The sequence below is a fragment of the Falco peregrinus genome, chromosome W (assembly GCF_023634155.1).
Source record: "Falco peregrinus isolate bFalPer1 chromosome W, bFalPer1.pri, whole genome shotgun sequence".
NCBI lineage: Eukaryota > Metazoa > Chordata > Aves > Falconiformes > Falconidae > Falco > Falco peregrinus.
The window spans coordinates 609,968-623,929 of NC_073743.1; the positions used below are offsets into that span (position 1 = coordinate 609,968).

General features: G+C 42.6%; 1 protein-coding gene and 1 long non-coding RNA gene across 11 annotated transcripts in view; one reads left to right on the forward strand and one right to left on the reverse strand.

Annotated features, from left to right (window-relative positions):
- Window positions 1-6,056, reverse strand: part of LOC129783085 (ceramide transfer protein-like) — a 99,750-nt gene extending 93,694 nt beyond the window's left edge. For 5 of the 10 annotated variants that reach the window (XR_008745073.1, XR_008745074.1, XR_008745076.1 and 2 more), the window contains exons 1-2: window positions 5,322-6,056; window positions 1,344-1,478 (exon numbers count right to left, since the gene is read on the reverse strand). Coding sequence is in view for 6 of the 10 variants with exons in the window: in XM_055792757.1 (XP_055648732.1) it covers window positions 1,344-1,478; window positions 5,322-5,417 (231 nt within the window). In the remaining 4 variants the exon portion in view is untranslated. Of the gene's footprint in view, window positions 1-815; window positions 884-1,343; window positions 1,479-5,321 lie in introns of those variants that run through there. The other 5 variants (XM_055792756.1, XM_055792754.1, XM_055792755.1 and 2 more) reach the window with 4 other exon arrangements.
- LOC129783088 (uncharacterized) lies at window positions 4,057-10,768 on the forward strand. The gene is made up of 3 exons (XR_008745080.1): window positions 4,057-5,267; window positions 5,917-5,957; window positions 8,824-10,768. It is a non-coding gene; the product is annotated as an uncharacterized LOC129783088 (long non-coding RNA).
- Window positions 10,769-13,962: the final 3,194 nt, after the last annotated feature.

Here is a 13,962-nt window from a genome sequence, read left to right on the forward strand (position 1 = left end):
TCACGAAGTGCAATATACCAAAACATTCCAGAAAATATCAGCATCACTATAATCTCTGCCATCAAAACCAGAACTCAAGCTGCCGAGATTTGCTCTACAACATACTTCTAGACAATCCTTGATCTACCTCCTTGTCACCACCTTCCTGTCTCTGCCTGGTTGGCATGTTAAACCTCTTACTAGTGAATGAGACACCTTTTTAGAAGTCCTGATCAAAGGCTGGTATCTCTACAGACCACCAGAAGTACACTTAAATGAGCACTTTAGATGCTGTTGTATGTACCATATATTCCTGAATAAGTAAAATCTTGAGCAAGATGTAAAAGTTTAAGTAGTTTTAAAAAGAGCTTTAAATAAGGTAATCTGTTTTCATTTTTTAGTAACTGCAATACCTGTCATATCTAAATGTATAAGTCTGCTTTCTCTTCTCAATCTTTTTTTCCAAAACACATATAGTTGATGTAATCAATCCAGTCTTTTCTTCCCAAACCAAAATGTATTTTTAAAAATTCTATTTATAAGCTGAATATTAATAAGAAAAGGAAATTTCTTTGCCATCCTCGATTCAGTTTGAAAGCAAAACATTTGGTGGATAGTAAGATTTAACACCACTGCTCTAGGAATTAATGTGCTACACAGAAGTCCAGCTTCCCCCTCCCCCACATCAAATAACTGTACTAACACTAACACAGAAAAGCTACAGCATGCTTTTTGGCAAGCATTATTTATAACTAATACATAATTCTGAAAGCTACAAAAAGTGTTTTTTTTCTTTATCTTCTAAGGTAAACTCATTTTTATGATATTTTACTTACATGTAGGCTCTTTATTCTTACCAGCATAATACTGCATCTTTCAGCATTAGGCAAAAAACAGCACCACACTTCAGAGAAGGAAATACATATTAGAACATTTTCTTTTGGAAATGTTGTACAGACTCATGTTTGGAAAGCACAGTCAAAGAAACACTACCCTCTCTTTCTAGTGCAAATTGTAAGGACTGCAATGGATGCTGCCTCCCTTGCGAGGTTGGTCCAGGGTCTTAGGCTGACCCTTGGAAAAATTCTGCCTCCTCCAGAAGCAAACTGTATCCCTACCCACAGAAACCTCTAAGATAACAGAGATTAAAAGCTGCTTACTGCACTCTCAAATGAGAGCAGCTTGTTTTCTTATTAGTAACTCATTGCTATGCTCCACAGTGTTGTACCAATATCACTAACTTAATAATAAATGACCTAACAAAACTTATTTGCCATATGCATATTAATTTTCACCAGGCATTAGCCTACAAATATGTAACACTCCAAAACATGAAAATATAGCAATACTGAAGTAGCACTTACTGTAATCACAGCCTTGCTCAGACAGATAGAGCCTCTGCAGCCATATTCAGTTTCATCTTCAGACTTATAATAACTGAGTGTGTTGCTTTTCAAAACTACCCATCGATCCTGCCACCCATGAATGTAGTTGGTCCACTGTAAAAAAAATTCAATGATCAGCTAATAATAATAAAATAGCAGTAAAAATAGTTTGGCTGATATTTCTCAGGCTTTCAAACACCAGGAGAAGAAAAGCAACTTTTATAAAAGTTCTCCCCAATTGAGAACTTTTATTATTCTTCTGCCCAGAGCTCCCTAAAATCATTTTACAAACTCCCAAAGTTACTAAAAACCAGTTGTTTCAAACCAACAATAAAATAACAGATCTCTGAAATTTAACTGGCCTTGGCAATGCAGTTCTAATAAAAATAAACATACTGATGACAATTTGCAGGGGGGGAACAGAACATTAATTACAAAGGTGAGTTTAGTCATTTGATTTAAAATCTGGAATTAGACCAAAAGTCAATCTTAAGCAGAACATAAAATAATTGATTTTGTATAAAAGTATCTAGTTCTCATAAATAGAAACATGCCATTATCCCACCAATACAGTATAACTACTATAGTGCCTAGAGCAATCAGTTCCTTATCAATTTAATATTGCCCATAGATATTGCTTTAGGTTTTAATTCTTAACCACTTTCTCAATAAGATGATACTTGCTTATCAGCAGATGTCCAATTATCCTTTTGTTATTCAGATTTTCCTAGAGACTCCACATCCACCCGTGGAATGAAAGTAATGTTCCAGAAACAAATCCTGGATTCGACTTAAAGATCTAGTTAGAAGTGACTAAAAATTCTGATTATTATTATTTGCAACATCTTCTCAAGACTACTGAGCTGCACTTTGTAGAATCAGGACTGTTCTATAACTCTGGCTACACACTGGTGCTTGGTCTTCAATCACAGTGCAAAAATTCTAAGTTAGGTAAAAATGGAAACAAAAGCACTGAAAATTTTATCATGCAAGCACTTCTTTGAACATGACAACTTTTCTTAAACAAAAAGCTCCAAGTTTAAAACTCCTCTTTTTAACATTTAATTCAAACCATTATTCATCTTTTTTATAACATATAAATAGGGGGGAAGTGAAAAGGCTCATTTCTAAACTACACTGCGCATATTAGTTAATACATGTCCCATAACAGCATGTTAACTATTAATAAGCAAGAGCTGATCTACAGAAAAATACTATAGCTGAGAAATTCCTAAAACTTTTCAAGCATAGGTAAGACCTAGATTTACTCTCCAAAGACAAAGCCCCTTACGATCTCTTAATACATCAAATTGCCAAGTTTAGCATTTCTTAAAGAAAGCCTCAGCTGTGCTTAGTACACGAACTGGTAGCACAAGCTGTCACGGAGGTATATTATTTCCTGTCTTCCATATTCCCAACTCCTGCCAGACACAAAAGGCAGTGTCCAAAGTTAACTTGGGCAAAACAGCAAGGGACAGGGAGGAAAGCATCTTTCCTTCTCTTACACAGTTAAGTGATGTAAATATAGCAGTCAATCTTGCACTTGCTGTTGCAATCGAAGTGTGCCATGAATTAAAAGACTCCTTGAAGTATACAAGTCAGAAACAAGGTTTTGGTGAAGACCACTAGTTCAAGCATCTAGATTCTTATGCTTCAAGACAGACACTTTGTATTGATACTGAAAAAGTCAGGTAAAGAGGGAAACAATAAATCAGCAGAAGATTCATGAAATTATGTCTTGATAAACTTGTCCTTGCCTGAACAGACATATCCAATAGGAATTAGTGCTACAGTTAAGATAATATACTAGTCAGAACTGCTTTTTGGTTTGAACAATGGCCTTGAAGACACTGTGCATGCTTCAAGGAATGAGGTAAAAAAAAAAATCAACATAGAGGAAGACTTTGAGCCTTCATCTTTAAGGCCCTCAATGAAGACCACCAGGAGACAGTGCACAGGCCCAAGAAAGAGTGGCTGTGTTCCAAGAAGTGTTCCACTCCTATAAGTATGTATGTCCTTGCCATGAATATGCATGTTTATGCTATATAAATTCCTAGTAAAGTGCACAGTGGGTGGGTATGTGTAAGGAAGAGCTATCCCACACACACAGAGCACTGAATAAACAAATACCTGCTTAATAGTCACTTTGGCTATCGAGTCATTTATTCAGACCTTTCCTGGCATCAGTATCCACCTTAAAATGTTAAACAGGAAATATAATGGAAAGAAATCTGGAGTTATGAAACATTTAGAGACCAGCAGGACACTTCTAATAAGATTCTCTTCCCAAATCACTGTTTCCTTCAAAGCTCCTCTCTTTACCAAAGGGCAGAGCAACAGAAACACTACTAAGCACACAGAGAACTAGAGCCTACTTTTATTGATTTAAAATGTAATTATACACAATAAGTTATTAAAAGTAAATATTTTTAGTAGAAAGTTTGGTATGCTACCATTTCAATTCATTTGTCTCAATTACTACAGAGGCATCAATAAGCAAAAGGTAAACTTAACTCAAGCATATTCACTGCAACAGGTTTCACCATACTTGACTATTTGGATTACATTCCATGTTCCCACATGAAAGGCAGCATCAGCTGCACAGCACAATCATTCAAAAAAGTTTGCACATTACAGGAGGTCAGATGCAGCCATAGCTTCATCTGCTACACCAGTAAAAAACAGCACTAGGACTTATTAAATAAGATCTTTCAGATGAGAGCCACAGCCCTTCTTGTCTCCTAACTGTTCCTCCCATGTCTGAGCTTAGAAACATTTTCAAGACTGGAAGGAGTTCACTGTCCCTCACAAAAAGCAAAGTACTGGCCCTGTTACAGCTGTTTTCTCAGCATCCAGGACCTGTTTATGATCTCAGTATTCCATGACCTGTGCCTTCTATACTGATCTATGTCTGGCCTTATCGCATAGGAAAAGAATTCAAAACATAGTGCTTTAATTCTAAAGATATTTCAACATTATTCTAAGCATTCTTTAAGTTTTAAAAAAATTGCTTTCAGACTTTGTAATTCAATATTCCAATTTAAAGCACTCAAGTTTCCCAGTATCATCCAATGCATACTTGCAAGTCATCTTATTTTCAGTGATAAAAGAGCAAAAAGCAATGTCAATTTGAAATGGGGAAAACAAGCTTCAGTGCCATTTTCTTTCTGCTTCTCCCCACCACCCATATCTCTCGCTGCAGGGGTATTTTATTGCCCTGTTTTGATACTTGGACTAAAGGTTGTGCCACTCCTGTGCTGGGGCCTGCTCCTGGGAAGTGACTACGGAATATGCCTGCCTTCAGGAGCTCCAGAACAGGGGAGCGGAATGCTGCGACTTCGGCTATAAGTGGGGGATACACCCTCGAAGCGCGCAGCCGGCCACCCCCTCTCGGGCCTCGCTCTCTGGAAGCTTACGCCAGGCAGCCAACGGGCTCGGTACGGGTGCAGGGCACGGCAGGGACTCGCGGGGCGGGCGTCGATGCCTCTCCAGCTGCCCGGCCAGGGCTGAAGACGCACTCGCAGCTCTTCCCCGAGAAAGTGCTTCCTCACGCGACCTTTATGGGGTGGTGAGGGGCGGGCGCTGCGCGGATGCGAGAGTAAGTACGCAACCCCCCCCCAGCCTAGTGTGCATGTGCTGGTGCCCCAAACTGAGGGAGGGGGCGCAGGCGGTTCGCGCCTGACACCGGAGCGGCCGCCTAGCAGGCTCCCCGCCATCAGGTGGCAGCTGTCTCGGCCGTGCTGGCGCCTCCTGCGCCCCGCCCCCCCCAGGCCCCTCCATGGGCGCTGGGAGAGGCAGGAGCCTCGGCCTGATCGTCCGGAGCGGCAGGGTCAGAAGGAGACAGGCGGACAGGACTCACAGCCCTCAGCCAGCTGCAAGAGGACGTAGGGAGGCGCAGAGAGGGTAAGCAAGAGGCCACTAGGCACAGGCTGTGGGAAGGAGGGAAAGACAGCTTACCTTACTGAGTACCCCACAGAGTTCAACAGGCAACCCGAGCTCGGTCTCGGGGTCCTCTTCAGAACTGGACGAATTCCAACTCTGATTGTCCGACATAGCCGAACAGACAAGAGCCGAGCGACCACCACCCACAGCAGCTTCAACCTCCTCCTGCTGAGGAGACGGGAGCAGCAGGCTCTACCTGAGGAGCACTGCTCCGCACCCGCAGTGTCACCCGCCCCTGCCAGCAACCGGCCGACGCTGAGGCACGCAAGCTCGGACTTCCCCCTCACCGTAGCTCCACAGTCCCTACTCACGGCAAGGGCCTCAACATAGAGGTGATAAGGGACGAGTACACGTCGGCCTACCGCGCGCTCTACTTAGACCGCAGCGGATGATACAGATGCTGCTGCTACCGCCGCCACCATTTTACACGAGGCAGATGGGCCGTGCCACTATTTATGAGCTCCGCCCCTCAACTTCCCTCTCAGCTCCTCTAGCCGGGCCGCGCGGCGCCTGCCGGGAGTTGTAGTCTTCTATGCAGCAGTAAGCCTGGCCATAATTCGCTCTTTAGAGATGTAGTCCGCTACAGTGAATGTCTCTCTTCCGTTCGCAGGTGGCCGCCATCTTGGTTCCGTTGTTTCTGTAGTGCTAGCGGTGAGTTTCGCCTCACCCGATGAAGTGGGGAAATCCGTTCCCTCCGCCGCCGGGCGAGGGCAGTGGTGCTGCTTAGGGCGGTTTGCCATGTTTGCCGTCCTTTTTTTTTTTTTTTTTTTTTTTTTTTTTGGGGGGGGTGGGGGTGGGTGGGGTGGTGGTGAGATGAGGGAGAACTCTTCAGTAAGGAGAAGCGTTTCTCCAGCCCTGCTCGTTTTCTAACGTGAAAAAAGTGGTATTGCCTTCCCTACCCCAAGCCAGCAGGACTTGGGGGGTGAGTGGCAAATCTTTCTCTTATGATATCTTAGATACTGCTACTAAAAAGTAAAGAAGTACCAACATTTAAAAGATCAAGTTCAGGAACTGACAAATGCTACTATCATTAAATGTATAGGATTCCCTTTGGGTGCACATGGAAAATTACATCAAGGTAATTGATTTATTAGCTGGACCTGGACTCTCAACTTCCTGACAAGAGAAGGTTGCTTGACATTTATCTGAGTGCTCTTTTCTTCAGTAGATATTGTATATATGTTTGTAAGTCAATCTGTCACCAAAATTGGGAGTGTGATAAATGACTGAGTCCCAAAATAGGATTGCAATCAAAGTTTGCAATTTATTAAGCGAATAGAGGCAAGGAAACAGCACTGGGCGTGCTGGGAGTCTCCGTTCCACCAAGACGCGCGCTGTACAAGATTTATTTTCAGTTTACATTTCCTAAACTAATACATATTCATAGCTATTTCTAAGAAAGGGTTGGTTTATGTAAATGGATCCTTGGAATAGGCGTGTACTTCATGGCGCATGCTCTTTCCATCTCTGAGGGTCTTCTTAACTCCTGTCTGGCAGTCGGTGGATGAAGTCAGCAGTCTTCCTCGGCTCACCCTTAGGATGACCCTAGATTTTACACGTGCCCTGTAAACTTCTCTTACTTAACACGATGTGGTTAGCAGCCAAGCCAGTTTTAGCCAGCATATCAGGGTGTGTAACCAGATGTTCTTTGCAAGATACAGGAACTAGGTATGTAGCCAGATGTTCTTTGTAAGATACAGGAACTATATACATTGATCACTCTGTTTTTCTTAGGTATGTGGTTATACAAGGGTATGTAAGACAGAAGGTTACATTTCATCATGCGGTCCTAGCATTGTTCCATATTGACACGAATCAGATGAATACATTTCACAGGAGTAAACCTCTTAACACCAATGCAGCATTAAGAAGCAGGCATTCTCTTTATTTACAGCACTGGATGCAAGGGGTATCACTCTGCCCAACATGCATCCCGTATGTTGCATTAGTCAAAGCTTATAGCACTCTGTTACATACATATGTATGGCATGACTATACATATTCATTCTATTTCCTGGAATTAGTAATTGTATTTACATAGTTATGACACATGCGGCCTGAATCTCTGAGGGGCTTCCGTGGTGGTCTCTGGTGGTTGTTGAAAAAATGTCTTTTAGTGTCCTTTCCATGAACTTTTGAGTCCTCTCTTCCGTATATGGTCTTTGTCTGTGGAATTTCTCAAGTTCCTTAACTTGGTTTTTATTAGCTTCCACTAGTTTATCTGTACTCCTACAGGATGTACCAGTCACAGCTGTGAAATTTACATTCTTGGCTACATCCTTATCCAGGATGTACCAGCCACATTTGTGCAATTTATATCCTTGGGTGTGTTCTTGTCTGAGGCCCCTGTCGTGGTTTAACCCTGGCCAGCAACCAAGCACCACACAACCACTTGCTCACTCCTCCTAACCCAGAAGGTTGGGGAGGAGAATCAGAAAGGAATGTAAAACTCAAGGGTTGAGATAAGATCAATTTAATAGGTAAAGCAAAAGCCACACATGCAAGCAAAGCAAAACAAGGAATTCATTCACTACTTCCCATGAGCAGGCAGGTGTTCAGCCATCCCCAGGAAAGCAGGGCTCCATCACACATAATGGTTACTCGGTGATTTAAAGAATCAGTCACCAATATTCGAGTGAGCGGAGGTTATCTTTATTCGGCGGCGCTGGGTGCATGGGGGATCGCTCCACCTGTCGCGACGGAGGGAAGACACAGTCACTCAATACGAGTGATCAGCAGACTTCGTTTATTGTGTCTTACAGTCACCTTTTATGCCTTGTTATAATTAGCTCATACATATTACAAAAGTTAAGCTCATTATTGGTTAGTTGCCTAAATACCAAGCCCGCCCCTAGTTTCTCTTCTGTAGTTTTCTGTTCCCTCCTGCAACATTCTTTTCCCACCGAAATCTTCCTGTTATTGTGTAACAAGAACAGCCAAAGACAGTGTATTTTGCTTTACTTCAGATAAGCTGAGAGCGATGTGCATTTTTGTCCAGCCAGCTGGACTATGTCTATGAGACCTTTTTCAGCTAGCCAGTTATCCACAATTCCCCCGTTTTTATTTTGGGCGACATAGGCTTGGTTGACCATTTTCAATAACAGCGTTTTAACACAGGAAAATACACAGCTAAGCACTACTAAAACTATTACAATAATGATCAAAAATAATAATCCCATTTGCAAAATGCCTTTAAGCCAGCCTCCTAGTCCCAACCAATTTCCACATTCAGAATACAGCATAAATACAGAATACAGAATAAATTATCTCCATCAAGGCAAAAAGGCTTCTCTTTAAGCACAGAGATGTTTGCTAGTTCAAGGCAGAAACCCATTTCTTGTACGGGACATCTGAAGCACTTTTTTTTTTTGTGGGTTTGTAATCAATTCCGTATTTTTCCTTGAGAAGCTTAAGCTGTTCCTCTTGTTTCAGGAGTGTCTCCAACTCTGATTTGTCGAATAGGTCCGTATTTCCCAAACATATCATACATTTCCTCCGCTGTGATTTCATACGGCAGGTTCCGAATATAAAGGACCCGACTGACCTCTGGGGGCAGCCGGATGTCAGCTCGCTTGGCCGCTTGCATCGCCATGGCGCCGATCGGAGGGGGGGGATGGTGCCGCCTCGGAGAGAAACCGCGGCCGGGAAGGGGCCTGCCGGGCTGCGCCGCCGCTCGCCGCTGCCGCGGGGGACCCGGATACTATCCCATACGCTAATAACCCGGGTAATGCCTTTTTACAATCTATGTCCCGAACGCTCCGCTTTTCTAAAAAGCATATGAGCGAATCGTACGTCGCTTGTCTCTCCGTACCGTCGTCAGCGCTGTTGCAGCCTTTGCGAGACTTCGGCGACGCGTGGCCGGCGGGACCCTCTGTAGGTGCTCCCGGGCGCGGGGACTGTGCCCTTCCGCCTCCTGCGCTGCTTTCAGGACCGGTACCCGAATCTCCGTCGAACCGTGGCTCGCAGGTTCAGCCCTCTCTAGGGTCCCTGTTCGGGCGCCATTTGTCGCGACGGAGGGAAGACACAGTCACTCAATATGAGTGATCAGCAGACTTCGTTTATTGTACCTTACAGTCACCTTTTATGCCTTCTTATAATTAGCTCATACATATTACAAAAGTTAAGCTCATTATTGGTTAGTTGCCTAAATACCAAGCCCGCCCCTAGTTTCTCTTCTGTAGTTATCTGTTCCCACCTGCAACATTCTTTTCCCACCGAAATCTTCCTGTTATTGTGTAACTTTTGCTTTACTTCAGATAAGCTGAGAGCGATGTGCATTTTTGTCCAGCCAGCTGGACTATGTCTATGAGACCTTTTTCAGCTAGCCAGTTATCCACATTCCTCCTCTTTTTTTTTTTTTTTGTTTGTGCCCATAGAAATAATTATACCCATCATTAAAAGAAACGTGGAAGCTAAAGTTTGGTACCAACTTTCTGAGACTGAAATCACACCTGCAAAAGGGATGGGAATGTAGGTGCACCACTAACATCACTGCGGGTAACCTTAGGTAACCACCTCATGGTTCCTTCTCTGGATGGGAATTAAAAATGTGGCACTTTTTTGCAAAGATTTTAATTTTTAAGGCAAAAAGTCAGATGCTCGGTCATGTTCTAGTTGCACAAGGAACAAACAAGGCAGTCACAGCTACAAGAGATCCAGTTACAGTTCTGGGTAGCCTGGGTCTCTTTTGATAAAAGAAAAAGGAACAAACAAGTGGTAATGCCAGAGAAAAGAGAATGGAAACAAGCTGAGAGGATGCAGAAGAAAACACAACGAGCGCAGGAATGAGAACATTATATGGAGAAAAGTAATCGGAGTTTGATAAACACTAACAAGGAACACACAAATGTACAAAGCCAAGGCAAATTACAGGCAGAGCTGGATGTTCTCATCTCTGACCGGCCTGCAATACTGTTGCTTTCCTTACTGCAATATAATTAATAATTAGCATGGCATTCTCCTGGGCAAAGACTTCCAGAGAATTCAATACTTGCTGCTGGAAAGACACTGATGTGTAAAAACAGTTGAAAAGTATATAGCTTATAAAATATCCGAGAAATCAAGCAGCTTAACCCCCAAACCCTGGCCGCGTGCTCATGGTTAGGTTCCTCACAGGCATATTTACCCACCAAAAGGTGAAGCAATTGCATCACTGTCAGTGGAGCATGCAAGAACTCAGTGTGACCCAAAACTGGCTTGTTTTATGGTACCCATCTTCTGGTTCCTGCAGCGGAACATTCTAAGTGTTCATCCTTTTAATTTGACATTAAATTAATTTTCATTTTTATAACAATAAAGAACTGGATAAAAAAGTTCTATTATGAATGAATGCAAATCTCCATCCTCTAAACATTAACAATTCTTAGGAGAAAAAGAGAAGAATGTCCATGTATCATTTGTGTTAACTTTGTGTAAACATCCCTCATGGCTTGTACTGTATAATAAAAACCGAGACAAAATTATTCTGCTGTTTTCTTTCCTTCTACGCTAGTTTATATGGAAAATAATAGTCATTTGAGAATCAGAATTTCAGTCACTTGTGATGTTATGAAGAGACATTTATAAGGAAGGGTGGACATGAGGCTGTCTTTCACAATGAAATAAGCTTTGTATCAAGTTTCAGAGAAAGGGACACTTTTAAAAGACTTCTGCTATTCTCGCTGAAGCTGTTTTCTCCACGATTGCAGCCTGCGATCTCACCAGCCTGATATTCACATCAGCCAACCTTCGGCTGCCACACAAGATCTGTCCTCATCACAGAGCTGATTCGAGTGCTCCTATCCCTGCTTCGGCCCCGAGTGACACAGAAGTCCCTCGTTTGAGCCCAGCTCATCTTTTGACCCTTGGTCCTGGATACAGGCTATACGCGAAGCGCTGCCCTGTTTCTGGGTGGTTCCTGGGGTATTTCATAAAATAAATGAAAGCTGGATGCTGATAGATTTCTTAATGACATATTGCATTTTTGACCATTTACCCAGAAAGATGGCAAAGATCTGATAGACAATCAATGACAGCATCCCACTGTGGGCACGCAACCCTGAGCTGGCTTAACCATTCGATTGCCAGTTACCAGCAGTGGCAATACAGCTGAATCCAAGGAAATATTGAAGCCTTGATTTCAGCATGAAGAATGAAATAATTACAGTTTTCTTCAGGTTAAAAAATTAGACTTTTAACAGTTAAAGGGGACTTCAAAGAAAAATGGGGACAGATTTTTCAGTAGGAAGGAATGACTTATGATGAAGGTGGTGAGACACTGGCACAGGTTGCCCAGAGAGGTGCCCGATGCCCCATCCCTGGCAACATCCAAGGCCAGGTTGGACGGGGCTCTGAGCAACCTGATCCAGTTGAAGATGTCCCTGCCCATGGCAGGGGTTGGACTAGATGGCCTTTGAAGGTCCCTTCCAACCCAAACCGTTCTGTGATTCTAAAAAGCCCTAGTGCACAAACTTAATCATATCATGTCCACATGATGTATTATAATGTATTTATTTATCATGAGCTAGAATTCACTTAAATACAACATTTTTTTTCCCCTTTTTACCTGGATGTATAGTAATCTGCAATCCAAAGCAACAAATAATTGTATGCCTGAACAGATCTACTTTGCAACTTCTTAAAAAAATCAGAGATCTAACAGAGCACCTTTTCCTTTGTGGCAAGATCCACATGAACAGTGCTATGCAGTATACAACAACATGTGTATACATCCAGGACACTAGAGATTTCTGCCTGTTGAAATGGCAGTATGATGACTGCTATCAAAAAGGCAGTTATACAGTTAGTACAATCTGAGCAGGAAGAAGCTTATCTGCCTAAAAAAACCAAAACCTGAGCAGGGATGGGTAATACAATATGCTACAACTGCACAATGTAAATAGAGTAAAAAAAAACCCCAAAACCAGGAAAGGCACACTGTACTAAAGTCTTAATCCAAAGAAATCTGATGAAATAAAGTGGAAATGTCACCTATAATAGCAAAAGAAATACTTGACGGAAACACAGGCTAACAAAAAATCATGCTCAAACAGAATTCTGAACTTATTGCTTATGACAATGAATGGCTTTTAGCAAGTGGCATCATGCTTCCAGTAATGGGATGCCTTGACATTTGAGTTTTCAAAAGCACAAGTTTCTTTATGTTGAAGCTCGGTGGCTTTGGTTCACAATTACTGACACTACAGGCCCCTCTCCAGCAGGGCGAGGAGTACATACAGTACGCAAAAGCTGTAAAGAAGCTACTTAAAGGAACTTTAGCTCAAGATGCTTTAGTTTCCTTCCTAGCAACTCCACAATTCAAAGCAGCAAAACCATCTCTGACTTTCCACTGTCCCAGCTAGCTCTGACTGCCCTTTCAAGGTCATTTCATAGAACCATAGAATGGTTTGGGTTGGAGGAACCCTAAAGCCCACCAGGTTCCAACCCCCTGCCATGGGCAGGGACACCTTCCACCAGACCAGGTTGCTCCAAGCCCCGTCCAACCTGGCCTTGGGCACTGCTGGGGATGGGGCATCCACAGCTTCTCCAGGCAACCTGTTCCAGTGTCTGCCTTTGCATGTCCAGTACCTCCCAGCCAGGTAGTGTGGAAGAAGAAGAGTCAGAGGAAGGTGCAGCGAGCAGTGGGTAAGGCACTCTGTGCACCAGGCAGAGCTGCATCACATCCGTGTTGCTGCATCCATGCGGTGGCTGAAGGCTACCATATGGGGGAGGGAATCGAGAGAGGAAAGGTTAGGGTGAAGGTTGCACAAGCAACCTTAATTATGGCTTTTCTTTGTTCTGAGCCCTTATCCATGATGCCTCATTATAAATCTTCACGTTTAATATTTTCAGTGAGATTCTCCCACCCCAAATATAATTTGCAGCCATAAACCATAAAAAGTTGTAATTGCAAACAACTACGTCCTTCGTGACACAGGACTTTAAAGGCAATTTTGTCAGCAATGGAAAACAAAAGGATACACACCCCATATATTTAATACATATCAAAAAGACTAAAAATTCCAAATTAACCCCACACAGACAGCTCCTGCCATTCTTCTTTTTACTAGGGAGAAACAAGGAGAAGAAATTTGGTAAATTGTTCCAGATCCATCAGCTGAATCCACAAAAAGTCTAGATGAATAGGCAGCTTCAGTTCATTTTCCTCTGCATTTTCTTCAGCTAGCTTTATACACACTAAGGAATATTTCAAATTATTATGTTTTATGGACACTCAGTAGTTAGCTCTTCCATGCCTGCCTGTAACGCAGCTATTACAAACTCCAGGGTGATGGACTCTTGTGTCTATTCCACACAAGTCGGCACTCCAGGGAATTTCTCCTTGATTACATAATTTAACAGCATCCACAATTATAATGATGTAAACTTCCCTTTCCTCTTTACAGAGGAATTTCTACAGTTAAATAGTTTCAAATAATTTACTTTACTTTTAGTTACTTTAAGAGAAGCATATGTATCTTGTTTGTATTAGCTTTGGGGAGCTTCCAAGAGAGCTGTCTGAATTTCCTGCATTTTCAGCAGAAAATAAAACCTTCAACAAAATAAACTGGCTCTGCCAAAGGAGTGGAAGAGTGGAGGGGAAAGAAGGAAGTGCACAAGAAAACTGCTCTTATACTCAATGTGCAAACGAACTTCAAAGCCAAGCCTTTGGTGACAG